General features: G+C 40.9%; 1 protein-coding gene across 5 annotated transcripts in view; it reads right to left on the bottom strand.

The window, feature by feature from the left end:
- NDRG3 (NDRG family member 3) overlaps positions 1-17069 on the bottom strand; it is a 72355-nt gene that overhangs the window by 24069 nt on the left and 31217 nt on the right. For 3 of the 5 annotated variants that reach the window (XM_034640526.1, XM_034640529.1, XM_034640527.1), the window contains exons 3-7: positions 7656-7761; positions 6326-6446; positions 4472-4534; positions 2654-2714; positions 1493-1579 (exon numbers count right to left, since the gene is read on the bottom strand). In XM_034640526.1, coding sequence (XP_034496417.1) covers positions 1493-1579; positions 2654-2714; positions 4472-4534; positions 6326-6446; positions 7656-7761 — 438 coding nt within the window. Of the gene's footprint in view, positions 1-1492; positions 1580-2653; positions 2715-4471; positions 4535-6325; positions 6447-7655; positions 7762-11281; positions 11489-17069 lie in introns of those variants that run through there. The other 2 variants (XM_034640525.1, XM_034640528.1) reach the window with 2 other exon arrangements.

Raw genomic sequence — 17069 nt, 5'->3', positions numbered from 1 at the left:
TTCTGCTAAATGTAATTAAGACCGACGAAAATAAAGAAAGCAACTCTATATGTAAAAAAAAGTAGGAGATGTGTAAGAAATATGCAAGGAATGGGAATACATTTTTGTTGAGGTAAAAGAAAGTAATGTTGTCCTAAATGTGACCGGTTGTTTGGAAAGAAAAGCCTTCAAACAAAATCTGAATGCAAAAGAAAGTTGTAGACAATTTGTAAAGGGAAATCTTTGGAAAGGAATTTTATTTTTTTTAAGTTTTTTTTTTTAAGATTTATTTATTTATTTGAGAGAGAGAGGGACTAAGAGAGAGAGCACGAGCCAGTTGGAGGGGCAGAGAGAGAAGCAGGCTCCACACCGAGCAGGGAGCCAGAAATGGGGCTGGATTCCAGGACCAGGGAATCGTGACCTGAGCTGAAAGCAGACACTTAACTGACTGAGCCACCCAGGTGCCCCTGGAAAGGAATTTTACATGTCATCAGGATGGACTAAAGTTGAAATAAATGGATTTTATTTATTTATAAAAAGATATTTATTTATTTATTTAATTTATGGGAGAAAGAGAGTGAGCCGAGAAAGACACAGAAAGACAGAGAGCGTGAGCACACATGGGGGTTGGGGGGGAGCAGAGGGACAGGGACAAGCAGACTGCGCTAAGTAGAGAGCCCAACCTGGGGCTCAATCCTACAACCCTGAGATAGATGGATTTTAAAAGTACACTGGCAGGGGCACCTGGGTAGCATAGTTAAGCGTCCAACTCTTGGTTTCTGCTCAGGTCATGATCTCAGGCTCTTGAGATCAAGCCCAAATCCAGCTCCACCCTCAGCGGGGAGTCTGTTTGAGATTTTCTTTCCCTCTCCCTCACCCTATTCACACCATAGATTATTAAACAAGAATGAAAACATGTACTGTGGGGCACCTGGGTGGCTCAGTCAGCTGAGCGTCTGACTCTTGCTTTCGGCTCAAGTCATGATTTTAGGGTTGTGAGATTGAGCCCTGCACAGGACTGGGGATGCTGGGCTTGGAGTCTGCTTAAGATTTTCTCTCCCCCTCTCCCTCTCCCCTCACTCTCTCCCTTTATAACTAAGTAACTAACTAACTAAATAAAATAAAACAAACTGCCAGTACACCTAACATGAAGGTGGATCGCTGACAACAATAAATGAAAAAAGCCAGATACAAAAGAATACGTATTCTAGCATTCTAATTATATGAAGTTTAAGAATAGAGGAAACCAATCTATGGTGACAGACGTTGGAATAACTGTTATATCTGGGAAGGAGAGGAAGTATTAATTAAAGAAAAGGCACAAGGGAATCCCCGGAGGTAGAAATATTCTGTATATTGACTGAGTGGCAATTACATATGTAAACATTCATCAAGCTATATACTTAAAAGTTTTTGCCTTTAACTGGATATATTTCAATGAAAAAATAAAAATAAAAGTAAGACATTTAGAGAAGGGACCAAGATGAGCCAATGAATACCATTTGGTGCTTACTTTGGAAGCTGCCCAGTCAATCCAGCCTTTAGCACAAGGGTCAACGTTAATGAGCACAAGGCCTTCCACGAGCTCTGGATGATTGAGCTGAAATAGGAGACAAAAGAACGTTCGAAAAGTCCACTCCCAGCATTCTTCTAAAAAATACTGGAGCACAGTTCATCATTTATTATGCATTACGCCATAATGCCTCAGATTTGAAAGTAAGACTTCAGAGAGGTGCTAGGAAGAATATTTGGAAAAATTGCTTTTTAAGTCTGACTTAGCAACTGGAAAACCAGTTCCTTAAAGTGCTTTCAAATGATCTTGCCTTGCAAGGATCTGTGAGGAGACGTGATATTTATTTCTGCAGCAGAGGAAGGCACTTGGCATCTCTGCAGTTGTTTAGCTTATGGTGGGTCTTCCCTGCTGGCAAAGTACCCTTGGAACTACTTGGCATAAGGGGCTGCTGCGGTTTATACTGGCGAATTTCATACTCATACGCCCTTGTCCCCAAAAGGAGCTTCTTACATTTTTTTCAGAAACCACACAAATGGGTGACACCACCCTGCCCCAGAAGACTGTCCTATGATGCAGGAGGCATCTAAAAAATTTATTTCTATTTCTTAAGCAGAAATCAAAACAAACATTTCTATGTACACTCAAAACTCTCTAGTTTACTTTCCTTCCCTCTGATTACACTGATTATGCTCCCTATAGAAAATCTGATAAATAGAATTTATAAAAATTAGGAAATAAAAGCTCATATTTTACCTAACTATACAACATTAATCCCTGTTCACATTTTGGTATATTTCCTTCCAGTCCTTTCCTATGCTTATGACAAACTATGTGGATCTGTAGTCTAACTTTCTTGTTAACATTACAATATATGTGAATCACATATCATTACAAGGTCTTCTTACAAAATTTTAATGGCTGTACAAAATTCCGTAAGTCCTCTCTAACAATTACCTTTTATTGATGATGTACTCCCTCATTTGTGATTTTTCAGGTACTGTAAGTACAAAACAGGGCTTTATATACAAACCTGTATCTGCTGTTCACGGAATTTACAGAAATACATAAGACCCAGAGTAGTACCCGGTAAATAACACAGAAGTAGAGCTGTGACCTAGGCAGTGCCTCAAGGGTATTGAGACTAATCCTCTATGTACTTACTGCAAATCTGCTGAGGATGTAAGCTCCAGCTCCAACTCCAATCCCAATGATGCTTTTCAGACTATGAAAGGGGATGTAACCAACACCGATAAGGTTAACTCATTTGGAGGTGACATGGCACAATGGAGAAAATACAACTGGGTTCAAATCTGGCTCTGATGCTTACTGGATTCTAGAATTTGGTCAAATTTCTCTAATTCTGAGCCTCAGTTCCCATCTACAAAAGGGTATAACTACCTACTTCTAAGTTGATTTTAAGGATTAAATGAAATAGGACTAAAACCTGGGAGTCATTCTAACAGTTCCCTCTCCTATCACCTCCATGTCCAACTCAACAGCAAGTCCTGTACAGTCTACTTCCAAAGTATTTCTTTTCTATCTCTATCTACTTCACTGCATTCCCCTGAGGGCATCCAGTACTCAGGCTATCATTACCTCTTGCCTGAATGCTATAATAGTTTAAAGGTCTCCCTGCCTTTTCTCTTTTACTCCTCTCCAACCCATTCTCTCCACATCTAGAGTAATCCTTTTTAAGAATGTAAACAGCTTGGGGCACCTGGGTGGTGCAGTCAGTTAAGTGTCTGACTCTTGGTTCTGGCTCAGGTAGGGATTGAGTCCTGCATCTGGCTCTGTGCTCAGCCCAGGAGTCTGCTTGTGGATTCTCTCTCCTCCTCCCTCTGCCCCTCCTACCTCTCTAAAATAAATAGACAGATCTTTAAAAAAATAAAAAATAGGGGCGCCTGGGTGGCGCAGTCGTTAAGCGTCTGCCTTCGGCTCAGGGCGTGATCCCAGCGTTCTGGGATCAAGCCCCACATCAGGCTCCTCCGCTGGGAGCCTGCTTCTTCCTCTCCCATTCCCCCTGCCTGTGTTCCCTCTCTCTCTGGCTGTCTCTCTGTGTCAAATAAATAAATAAAATCTTAAAAAAAATAAAAAATAAATTAAAAAAGTAAACAGCTTTGCTGAAATGCAATTTTTATAGAGTGATCGTTTTAAAAGACTAAATTGAAAAAAAGAGTAAAATTAATGCACATTCTTATCCAACCCATTTTTAAATTCTACATCTGAAACTAAAAAAAATAAAAATAAAAACAAATAAAAGATGAAACTGGATATCAATCCCCTACTTAAAACCCATATATATCTTTTGAATAAAATCCCAAATTCTTACCTGATCTGTGAGACTATGTAATCTGGTCCTTGCCTCTTTCTCAGATTTCACTCTGTGCCTTTCTCCTACTTGCTCATTTGGTCTAAGACTTCTGGAAATACTATTCCCTCTGTCTAGAATCATCTTGCTTGGCTCTCTGTCTAGGTCTCAGCCTAGATGACAACTTTTTTTTTTTTTAAAGGAATTTATTAATGGAATTTTAAAAAAGATTTTATTTATTTATTTGACAGAGAGAGAGAGCACAAGCAGGGGGAGTGGCAGGCAGAGGGAGAAGCAGGCTCCCCCAGGAGCAGGGAGCCCAATGCAGGGCTTGATCCCAAGACCCTGAGATCATGACCTGAGCCAAAGGCAGTCGCTTAACCAACTGAGCCACCCAGTTGCCCCTAGATGACAACTTCTTAGAGAGGCACTGCCCAGCTAGCCATATCTCTGTGAACCTGATCCTTCTCTAATATCACCCTCACTGACTTCTCTTATAGCACTTTAGTTGCGATTATTTGTTTGCTTATTTGCTGTTAATTATTCCTCCCACTAAGATGTAAGCTCCACGAGGACAGTGACTATTTCTTTTGCTCACCATCATAGCCCCAAGATTGGACACATCGTAGAAAGTCAATAAAAACTGTGAAAGAACTGAAGAATGAGCCTACCTTAAGTGGGTAAGAACAGGAGGCAGCATTTCAGCCAACTCATCCATTGTGGGGTACTGGTACCTAAAATTCAGAAGATACCTCTGACTTAGAATGCACTCACATTTCCCAATCACAAGAACAGCTAGAAGAATATGGGGTTCTTAAATAAAAGCATTCTCTTTAACAAAGGCTGAAAGGAGATGAAGTGTGGAAATGATTGTGACATGTTGTGCAACTCTCTACTCTTCCACGCTAAGAAGAAAGAAGAATCCATGTTCTCCATATTCTAAAGGGCAGTCTCTGGGACCAGAGGAAGCCATTTGAAAAGAACAGGTAATATGGTTCTCTCCTAGTGCATTTCCAAATCCCTAATAATCACTTTAACCGAGATTGAGGCTCAGTAAACTTCCAGCAGTAAGAGTCAACTAAAGAAGTGGCTCTTGGTCTGTGGCTTATATTCAGGCAGCTAAAGGCAAGAATAAACAAAGCCTTACTGGGCCTAACCACCTAGTCACAGTTCCTGGACTCATCATGAATGCTGATTTGCTTTACTCAGGCATAAGATAACATGGTTACTATACTGCTTTTGAATCTGGTGTATGATATGAACCATAGGATCCTAAGATGGTCAGGCAAGTCCAGGAACTGATTCAGACTAGGAATCCAAAAAAAGAAGGGAGCATCCAAAGAGATTACAGAAGCAGAGATGGAAGGAGATCTTGACAATCTCCTATAGATGAGGCAGGATTTACTCTGTATCGGACAGAGGAGGCAGCCTGCTTCTGCTTGAAACACTTAAGCAAGAGAGTGCTCTTGAGCCGGTTGTGCACAAAACAGGGAAAAGGAACTGGATCTTTAGTTGGATATACGCTGGTCACTGGCCAATTTGCATCTGAGAGACAGAACAGCTTGGACATAGTCAATAACGTGGCTTCTGGAGCCAAACTGCCTAAGTCAAAATTCCAGCTCTGCTACTTATTTGTTATGTAATCCTGGCCAAGTTACTTAATATCTCTGGGCCTCAGTTTCCTCACTTGTAAAACAGGAATAATAGTAAATTTGTCCCATAGGTCTCTGAGGGTTAAATGACTTAATAAATGTGAAGTGCTTTAGGCGGTGTGAGGAATGTGGTTCAAGTCCCACGTAAGTGTTAGCTCTTACTCATCTGCAGGGCTCTACTTCCCAACAGTCACCGGCAGAGGCAGCTCTGGAGAGGAGCCAGGGGAAAGGGGAAAAACCAGCATTCTACAGCTTGTGCTTTCACTCCTCTTCCCAAGGTCTTCTTAGTAATTACAGTGTCCAGGGAAGAGTGAGGGAGACTGCAAAGCAGTCTGTGCACCATGCAAAGCAGGTTTAGGATGAGGCCAAGAGCTCAAGTCCACTCAAAATGCATCTCTAGCTGACAGGGCAGCTCCACAGAATAAACAATTACAAAATATCCAAATTCCTGTCACCAGATTGGGAGGTAAGGTTGGTGAGGTGCTCCCAGGAAGCTCAGATGGATTGGAGTTTGGGCCTAGGTAGCTGGAAGTTTCAAGGAGGGACACAGAAATGACAGATTTTAAAAAGATGATGAAGGGGACAGATATAGGACAGCAAGAAGTGGGTGTTTCAGACACTTAAGCCTTGCAATTACAGGGAGACAGAGTCCCATCTATGGAGAACCATTCCTGGATATAGGAAAACATGCCGTTTTCCTCAACAGACTGCACATAACAGTCCTCTCGGAGCAAGAAGAGAAATAGGGAGGGTGGTTGGTTGATACGTATAACTCCTAGGCTATGCTAAAATCAACACTACTTCTCCCACTGGAGCTCAATCATCTGCTCTTCTAAATGCATGCCTTCCAGAAGATCCTGCTTGTGGCCTTACCCTGTTGGGAAAGAGGGTGCACCTTCCTGCTGGCCTGGGGCATCCACATGACAGACAGCAAAGTGCTGGGTGATCTCTTGCATATCTTCAAAGTTAAAGAATGCGTTGAAACAGGATTTATCTGTAAGAGTAAAAATACTCATAAGACACAAGTTCTCTATCTCTCTCCAGTTTTCAACAGACTGTACATAGAAGTCCTCTCCATTTCTCTCCAGTTTTCCTTCACTCAATTAATTCCATAATGTCGTCCTCTTTCACTCTTTTCCCCCCTTTTAATCACTGTTCCGCTAAAATGAGGTGTCTGAACAATGTGATTTAAGCTGCCCTAAAGGCTGAATACTAGACATCTCAATGACCTGAAAACAACAATAAATTCTCAATTTTACACAATGTCTACAAAATGGGAACCAATTCTGGTATTGCACGAAATAATCTTGCACCCATAGTGCTATCATTTCTCATGTACCTTAGTCTTCCATCTGACACAGAGACGCTGACTACATTCTAAGAACCTTGCTAGAGTAAATATCCTGGGCAGCTTAGATTCACCATGTGGATGACTGTCTCTTGGCAAAGTTGCTGGGGTGTAGAGAGGGGCTGCTGCTTCACTTTCTACCCTATTAGTATAACTGCTTATATCACTTCTCATGCAAAAGAGGCTACAAAAGCTCCAGCACTAGACTGTAGCCTCAAAGGTAGGCCACCTTTGTAAGCTAGAGAAGCATGGGACAAAACACAAGTATAGGCTCTGAGCCTGTGGCTAGGGCCAGAACCTTATACTACCATCTAGAAAAGTCCACTTAAAATCACTGATGACAGGCCACAGCAAGAACACTTTCACTAATTCATCTTGAAGAGCTCACAACAAAGTTAAGTTCAAACTTTGGATTTTCTAACTTGAAATATGAAAAGAACCAAAGAAGTACAGACGTAAACAAAATAAACAACTGATTTTTTTCTTAAGAGACACACTTTATTTTTTATTTTTTAAGTAATCTCTATGCCCAACATGGGGCTCACGACCCCAAGATCAAGAGTTGCATGCTCTACTGACGAGCTAGCCAGGCGCCCCTTGGTTCTACTCTCTTAAGCAGTTCATCCTTTAGCAGTTAAGACACAAAGGTGAGATATAATTCCAGTATCCCCCAAACACATTCTCCTGAACAGTTCCCAGACACCATAATTTTCCCATTAACATATGTAGCAACGAGGAGGGAAGGATAAGTCAGAGAGGAAAAAACCTGTGCTCTGTTAGAATACTGGGATTTCTTCTTTTTACACAAAGTTCAAGTATTAAAATAAAAGGGAAGACATAAAATCAAATACATACGATTGAGGCCAATGTCATGATATGTCAGGATAACTGGTCTGTTTCCCTTTGGCAGGCCTCTGATGGTGACATGGACCACACCATGAGTTGTTTCTATGTCATGTTCCTGTAACAAGAGAATGTATGGTCTCAGCAAAGGCAGAATGGACTTCCCAGGTGGCTGAAGTTCCACAATACCTATTTACTGCTATTTCCTACTTGCAGGGGCAGGACACATCACTGGACTATAAGCATACCAGAGAGATGTTATGGTACACGCTTTCTAATTCCTTCCAGATAAACAAACAAACGAGAGGAAAAAATACACCTTCTCATCCTCACTATCTTTAGTGAGGGCAGTCAGGGATCTGTTAAGAATACACTTGCAAGTGGCTATGAAAAGGAGAACAGCAAGCTGGATAAGGAGCCAGATAAGACTTGGGGAAAACATGTTAAGGAAGCAGAAGATATGAAGGAGTTGCTAGGTTTCAGAGCCTCTAAACTAATGTTCAGCAACTGATAAATTCAGTAGACATCTATGGGTGCCTCTGCCTAACATCTCTTCCTCTCTGGCAGCTGCCCTCCTGTGTCAGCCATACATTACAGGAGTGGCTGTTGGCTGCCATGTTTGTAGAAGTAACGTTATGGTTATGGCTTTTGGAGACAGGTGGGCATCTGGTTCATGTTGGGTATGCATCCTTCCCTGAGAATATTATAATTGGGACAAAGATTTTATCCTTGACTTGGTTGTTTCTTGAAAAGAGAAGCAAAGCTGGAGCTTTTATTTTATTTTATTTTTATTTTTTAAGTAGGCTCCATACTGGGCATGGAGGGGGCTTAAACTCACAACCCTGAGATCAAGACCTGAGTTGAGATCAAGAGTTGGATGCTTAACAACTGAGCCACCCAGGCACCCCACTTGGGAGCTTTTAGTAGACATTTCCACTGCTCTAGTTCTTGGTTCTAGCTGTCTCTGATCTTAACTTCTGAGACATCCCTGGATTGTGTCTAGTTTAAGCTAGCTTAGGTGGGTTTGTTCCCTGCACTCCCAAAGAATCCTAACCGAGACAATGAATAGTTTAAGATGTAGTCAGAACAGAACTCAGGAACTAAATAAAGCTGGAATAAGTTGCAATTGGAGCTGCTGGGACCAGCACTAAGAATGACTGGGCAGGAAAAAAGGGAACTGTAGAAAAGTCACTGAGATTTATTCTAGTCCTCTTCGATGTCTATATTTCTCAAAAATAAAAAATTACCATGCCTAGCCTAGTGAATTTCTGCTGATGAAGTCCTCGCCTATCTCAGAGAGTCTGATAGTAGTTAGGATAAGATTAATTCTTTCAATAAGAATCCCAACAAAGGCAAAGGGCTTCCAACTTAATTTGCTATCTAATAATGAACCTCATCAGAACTTTGGTTTCTTCTCTGATGTGGGGCACAAAATAATCACAGACTAAGTCAATATCAGTGTATTTCAAATCACAGGCCCCAGGCTGGAGAAAATAATCTCTATCAAATCAAACCATGAGTGACTATTTCTATGATTCTCTATTTCTGCTATCTTCTATTCAAGCCTATTCAAAAGGCTTGGAAAGGGGATATAAGAAATGAAGGAAAGAACCAGATACTTTGAACTGGCTACGAAATAAAGTATAGGGTTTGGATGGGAGGAATATAAAGAAATAAATTCCAGTTACTGTATGAGCATTTCTCTTGTAGTAATAGCAGACTTACCAAGGAACCACCTCCCCGCCTCTTCCACTAGCAGGTTCCTTCATTAAACAACTATTTATTGAATCTCTACTATCAGACCCTGGATTGAGGTCTGTGGATGAAACAGTGAACAAGAGAGATGTGATCCCTGTTCTCACAGACATTATGTTCTAGACAGGATGGTAGGCAATGAACACACAAATCAACCAACCCAAAATAACAGCATGTGGTAAGTGCTATGAAAGAAACAGGAAACTGTGATAGAAAATCGAGGAGAAAGACATTAACTCTATTAGTAGTCAGGAAAGTGCAAATTAAATTTAATGAGATGCCATTTCACATATATCAGAATGGCAAAATTTTTGAAGTCTGATAATACCAAGTGTTGACCAAGATACAGAGAAACAACAACTCTCATGCACTGCTGGCAGACATGCAAACTGGAACAACTATTCTGGAGAACAATTCTGTAATGTCTAGTAAAGTTAAGAGATGTTTTACCCTACAGCAGTTTTACTTTTAGGTGTAAGCTAAAGAAATTCTCAAACATGGTCATACACACAAAAAGATATACACAAAGGGGTACATCACAGCCTTATTTATAATGTCAAAAAAATTCCAAATAGTCTAAATATTCATCAGTAGGAAAACTGATAAATTATGATATATTCATATAATGAAATACAGATTAAAATGAATGAGAACTAGAAGCATTAATACATAGAAAACCTTTTTTTTTTTTTTAAGATTTTATTTATTTATTTGACAGAGAAAGACAGCCAGTGAGAGAGGGAACAAAAGCAGGGGGAGTGGGAAAGGAAGAAGCAGGCTTCCAGTGGAGAAGCCTGACGTGGGGCTCGACCCCAGAACGCCGGGATCATGCTCTAAGCCGAAGGCAGATGCTTAACGACTGCACCACCCAGGCACCCCAATACATAGAAAATCTTGAAAGCATAATGCTAAATAGAAATGCAGAGGGGTATGTATATACCACTTAATGCAGATTTTTTAAAAAGCAACACTATATAGACTGTATGTTTACATACATATATTTAGGGTATAAAAACTTGGAGAAGGAATGTACCCTAACTTTAAGATTGTGTTTCCTTTTGGGAGGTGATAGATTCATAAAGGAACTCAAGGAGGCTTTGATCTCTCATTTTTTACCACCTTCCCCCCAACACCCCATGTTTTACTTCTCCAGAGAGAAAAGGAATAAAGAGGGAGAAGCTGGCTCCTGCCAGATGGGTGACACTACAAGAGAACCCAAGTTGAAGAGAATGTGCAACATGTCAGCTCCACAATCAGGTTGCTGGAGCCTTCATTCTGTCATATACAAACCTTCAGTAGAGTTTTACTAAAATACTCCGGCTTGGCCTTAGCTGTGCTACTGAGAATGGAGGGGAAAATACAGTTAACGCTTGGCCCAAAGACTGGCAGGACCTCCCAAGGCCAGGTAACTGATGCAGAGGGATNAAGAGAGCATGCAGAGGGATGGGACGCGGTGGGGGATAGTGAGCTTTCAGGGAAGTTCAGGAGAAGGATGATGAAAAAGGGTGATATAACAAATGGGGTAAAAAAAAAAACACCCCAAAACAACACAAACACTGTATAAGTAGAGGGAACAAGGCAAAGTAACCACTCTGACATCATCCCATAATCTGGAGAAATTCATAGTTAAAACTGGATCCCTACAGGATTTCAACCTTTTAGGGAGATCTCAGCCCTTACCTCCCATTACAAACCCTCAGATTGTGTGACAACCGAAGTATTCATGGGCCAAGAGTCCTGGGCCCTATTTGTCAATCTGGTTGCCTTATTTGGAACAACACTTATTTGTCAATGTCTCATTTAGTTTTTCTTCATTTTCAGAGTATGTGAAAGTAAACATTCTTAGTAGAATAAAAAAATATGAAAAGAAAGGAGACACTCACCTCCACATGGACTCGTACATATATCCTTTGTGACTCTGTGTTTGAATAGCTGGAACAAGACTCCATCTGGAGATGAGTGTGCAGAGCCCCTGGCTATGGTCAGGCAATTGCAAGGGGGATGCTGCTGCCACCTTTCTGCTTTAGTCAATGATCATCTGTTTCACAGGATATTTTTCCAATTACCTCACCCTTCACCCCAGCATTCTAGAGAGTGTGACTACACAATGAGAGCCTGGGCTCAAGGGGCAAAGCACAAATAGTGTCTAACAGGCTCTGGTCATAGATCTTTCCTAGCACTATGATTATTTACCATCTCCAAGGCTACGTACTTCTTGAACATGATCTCTTTATTCTCCAAGCTATAAAATGACCTGAAATCATATTGGTCCCCTCTTCATCCTGGACTGCCTGCCTCTCCCTCTTAATCAAAGATGTAGCTTTCAATCAAAAAGCCTTTTATTTATTTATTAAAGATTTTATTTATTTATTTGACAGAGAGAGATAGCCAGCGAGAGAGGGAACACAAGCAGGGGGAGTGGGAGAGGGAGAAGCAGGCTCATAGAGGAAGAGCCTGATGTGGGGCTCGATCCCACAACGCCAGGATCACACCCTGAGCCGAAGGCAGACGCTTAACGACTTTGCCACCCAGGTGCCCCCAAAAAGCCTTTTAAAGAATTTAAGAGTTTATGGGGTGTGAGGGGGGGCTTGGAGGATGGGTTAAACAGGTCAAGCGGATTAAGGAGTGCACTTGTAATGAGCACACAGTGATGTATGGAATTGCTGAATCACTTTATTGTACACCTGAAACTAATATAACACTTTGTTAACTGGAGTTAGAAACTTAAAAAAAAGAATTTAAGAGTTTAGGATATTGCCATTACTTCTTTTAAAGAATTATTTGAGAGAAACAGAGAGAGGGGTGGGACAGAAGAAGAGGCACAGAGAGAATCTTGAGCAGACTTTGCTGAGCGCCGGGCCTGACTTGGCCCGATCTCACGACCCTGAGATGATGACCCGAGACAAAACCAAGAGTCGGGTGTTTGAGGGACTGTTTATTTTACAATAAATTTTCACCCCTTTTTCTGAGTCCTCTTCCCTCAGGTAAATGTGCTGTTACCAGAATTACACAATCTGACTTGTCTTATCTCTCTAAACTCAGTTAATTTTTGATCACTTCATGTCCTGGTCAGTCTGAAATAGGTGTGTGACAACACTCTTGGAAATGTCAACATTTTTGTGAGCATGAAATTTTATTCTGTTTCTAATAAGCAAGCTACTTATGAGCCCTGGGTACAGTTTTTGTTATATAAGAATTTTTGATATAATACGTCTACTACCTTACCTCTGTGTAGTGGTGTAAGGTTCATTTGCAAAGCCTCATTTACTCCCATAGTAAAATAATCTGCCTCCAGGATTACTCAGCCTTCTGCCTATCAACAGATCACCTTCTCCTTTTTAAAGTTCCATGACACCTTTCCTTGACTCTAGTTTCAGCTCTCTCCCTCCTACTTCTTACTTCTTTCAGCCTAGTTCAGTCAACAATCTTACAGACTGTTTCTACTGTTACTTTTCAACCACCCACAATTCTCGGACTTCTCACAAATCATGCTCTTCATCTGAAAGCCTCTTTTTTTTTTTTAAAGATTTTTATTTATTTATTTGACAGAGAAAGAGACAGCCAGCGAGAGAGGGAACACAAGCAGGAGGAGTGGGAGAGGAAGAAGCAGGCCCCCAGCAGAGCAGGGAGCCCGATGCAGGGCCCATCCCAGGTCCCTGGGATCACGCCCTGAGCCGAAGGCAGACACTTAACGACTGAGCCACCCAGGTGCCCCTGAAAGCCACTTTTATGATATGTCAGCACACATCTTTTTTCCTTCAAAGCCAACTCCAATATCTTCCTCACAATGTTAACAATGAGAAGAAAAAGAGTGCATGGTCATTTAACCCACAGGCAACAGCCCAGAATGCTGACTCTCTACGTAGGAAAGCCCAGGTAAGAGGGGATCCAGGTCTGGCCAATTTAAACACCCTTTGGCCATAGTAAGTGGTCTAAAAATGTACATGTGACCCATACATACTAAGCCAACAAGAGTCCACCCCTGGACTTTTCCCTAGAGTTACAAGTAAAGATCCTCTCTTAAGTAATGAGGCTGCTAAACTGGAGAATGTGGTTTTGGGGAAGTTGGCAGCCATTGTGTCCATGATATGACAGAGCTCATCAGGAAAATAAAACCTTCTAGCGACAGGGGAAAAGGGAAATGACAATGGGTTGCCGATAAAAAGGACATCTGTTTTTCCTGTAAGATTCTTTTTTTCTCCCCCAATGAGAATAAAGTCACCTATATCCTTAGAACTTACTAAAATCAACCTCCCCCTTGACCATGCCCACAAACAACTATGATGAAATCAAACCAAAAAAGGTGGGGTGTCTCAAGGGGAGGAAATGTGAACAAAGGCCACCAGAAAGGAAAAGCACGAGGCAGAAGCCGGGTAGGCCAGCAATAATTCCAGCTTTCCTGAAGGTGGGGAACGTATATAAAGGAAGCAGTGGGACAAGAGGCTGCAAGGTAGACTGGGGCCACATTCACATCCTTCAAGGCCAGGGAAGAACATGGAGCTGGTCAAGCTTTCTTTCTTTCTTTTTTTTTTTTTTAAAAGATTTTATTTATTTATTCGACAGAGATAGTGACAGCCAGCGAGAGAGGGAACACAAGCAGGGGGAGTGGGAGAGGAAGAAGCAGGCTCATAGAGGAAGAGCCTGATGTGGGGCTCGATCCCACAACGCCGGGATCACGCCCTGAGCCGAAGGCAGACGCTTAACCGCTGTGCCACCCAGGCGCCCCTGGTCAAGCTTTCTAACACAGAATGTAGCAGCTAATTGAATCTCAGCTCTCTCCAAACACCTCTTTTCTGTGGAAAGAGCGTTCAGGATATTTATTTCCCATAATCCTTATTTTGTAACAATGCCCATTCAACAAGTGATCTTCAGGAGTTTAAAGCTGTTTAATGATTAATGCAATGCAGTGCCAATTAGATGTACGTTCCTGAGGTCTTTTTATCTGTTGTAGCTTTTTCTTTTCATAACATCAGGTATGTCGCCTAGTAAATTGTAGTAGTGGTACCAGGAATAAAAATTTAAGGAATTTTTAACTTTTCAAAAAGAAAGAGAGTTTAAAGCTGTTTAAACCCCTTTAGAAGAGGCAGCCACATACATACATTTGAAATGCAGTACTAAGTACCAATCCTCACAATTGGGTCCTATAAATCAGTCTTCTAAATAGCTACTGCAATTAAACAGCTAGCATGAAATTACTTAGCCCTTGGGCATGCCTGGATTATTCTAGGAGCAAGAACTCCATTCTTATGAGTTCACTGTATTATTAGCCTCCTCTACGAGAATTATATATCCTGGTAGACAGCAGCTTTTCACTCTCCATTAATATTTATTGAGTACCCCTCTGGTAGAAGTGGAAGACTATTTGATAAGACATGCCAAGAGCCCTAAATATGCTCATTCCAAGAATCCATCTAAAGAAATATTCTAAAATGTGGGTAAAATTTATGCATGAAAATGTTCAGTGAACTGAACATATCATAAGTGATCTAATTTCCAAAAATAATGGAATAGTTAAGTTATGGTATAGCCAGATGAGGAAATAATAGGCATCTACCAGAAATTTTGTTTACGAGTGCTTTAAAATGATATAGAAAAAAAAATGATATAGAAATGAGATTGTGTTCTAATATTAAGTCAGAAAAGGGGACACAAGGGTATATCCAGCTTGACAACCACAAAAACTTAAAAATTACTTTTATAAAAATTATGCATATAAATATACAAATCTATCTCAACATTAAACATTAATATAGTTGTCCCTGGATTATAGGATTATGAGTTTTTTTCTGATTCTTTATAATTCTGTTTTCCAAATATTCAGAAATAAGCATGTACTCTTTCATTAACCAGAACATAAAAGTAAAAACTGGAAAGAAATATAACAAAATATGGTTATCTCTACGTAGGATGACAGGCAACCTGTATTTTTATACTTTTCTGAATTTTCTCAATTTGTTTCTGATATGTGTTTTTTTATTTTTTAAGATTTTAAGTAACCTCTACACCCAACGTGGGGCTTGAACTTAAAACCCCCAGATCAAGAGTCACATGCTCTACTGACTGAGCCAGGCAGATGCCCTAAGATAAGTCTTATTTTTTTAAAAAAACTCTTTTATTTTATTTTATTTATTTATTTGTCAGAGAAAGAGCACAAGCAGGGAGAGCGGCAGGCAGAGGGAGAAGAAGGCTCCCCGCTGAGCAAGGAGCCTGATGTGGGACTCGATCCCAGGACCCTGGGATCATGACCTGAGCCGAAGGCAGATGCTTAACTGACTGAGCCACCCAGGCGTCCTGGTAAGTGTTATTTTTAAAAGCAATATAGCATATATACTGCTATAGCATCTGTCTCAGCTCTAATTCTAAGCCTTTAAACAGTCTCACAAGGAGAGGAGAATTAAGCACCACTGACGTAGACAAATGGACAATAAGCCTGCCGATCCATTGTTTCAACTGGCAGTAGGCTCTTTTCTCCCTTCTCATCAATCCTAAGCATGTCACCTCTATCTCTTCCCACATTATCTTATATCCAAATAAAACTGCCATTTGTCTCAGGGGAGCTAAATATCAAAGAAGTCACTTAGGATGATCAAAGAACCAAGAAAAATGGTAAACCATTTTCTCTTTTTAAGTAAGCTCTAGGCCCAACATGGAGCTTGAACTACAACCCTGAGATCAAGAGTCACATGCTCCACTGACTGAGCCAGCCAGGTGCCCTCAGAAACTATAAACTTCTGATTATAGTTTCAATCATGGGGGGGGGGAAGCATGTAGGTGATCGGTAAAGAAAATAGAGGGAAAAGGTGGTTTAGTCTGAAGTTGTGAGCTTGGTTGATGATTCTAAGATACCTTCCCAGGGACATCATCAAATATGCCTTAACGATTTTTCTGAGGCAAGACAGAGATCAGAAGGAAGCCCTGATTAAACAGCTTCAGGTAATACGGTGCCACAGTTACGCTAATGGTCAACACCAATGCCAATGCTGAATGCTTTTCCATTTAGTGACAATGCTGACTTTGGATCTGTTCTGTTTTGTCTCCTAAGAATGCCCAATAGTTTCTGGACCCCCTCAGGCAAACCAGGCCATTCTAGACTTCTCAGATCACAGTTTCTAGCTCTTGGGCCTTCTATCAACCTGTTGCTAGACTCCTGACCCAGCTGTCCCAGTCTCCAGAACATCACATAAGCCTTTAACAAAGAAACAGACAAGAATGGTGGTAGAAGAACATTCGTAGGTGCTGGAAGGAGAGAAAAAGAAGGGTCTATGGTTTTTTCTTCTTTAGAGCACAAAGCACCAGTACATTCAAAACCAGTGACAGACATGTGACAGACAGTGACAAACACCACTGTTCTATTTGTATCAGGACTGAACTAAAACTTAGACTTCACAAGGCTAGAACATGTTACTACATTAAGGTTTCATCAAAAATATCAAAAGTTTTTGCCAGACTTTTTTTTTTTTTTAATATTGAAGTAATCTCTACACCCAACTTGGGGCTTGAACTCATGACCCTGAGATCAAGAGTCACATGCTCTTCTTTTTTTTTTTTTTTTAATTTTATTTTATTATATTGTGTTAATCACCATACAGTACATCCCCAGATTCCGATGTAAAGTTTGATGCTTCATTAGTTGCGTATAACACCCAGTGCACCATGCAATACGTGCCCTCC

This window comes from Ailuropoda melanoleuca, chromosome 13 (assembly GCF_002007445.2).
Source record: "Ailuropoda melanoleuca isolate Jingjing chromosome 13, ASM200744v2, whole genome shotgun sequence".
NCBI classification, from domain to species: domain Eukaryota; kingdom Metazoa; phylum Chordata; class Mammalia; order Carnivora; family Ursidae; genus Ailuropoda; species Ailuropoda melanoleuca.
Note: the sequence above shows the minus strand (reverse complement) of the source record. Positions and strands in the feature narration are given on the sequence as shown.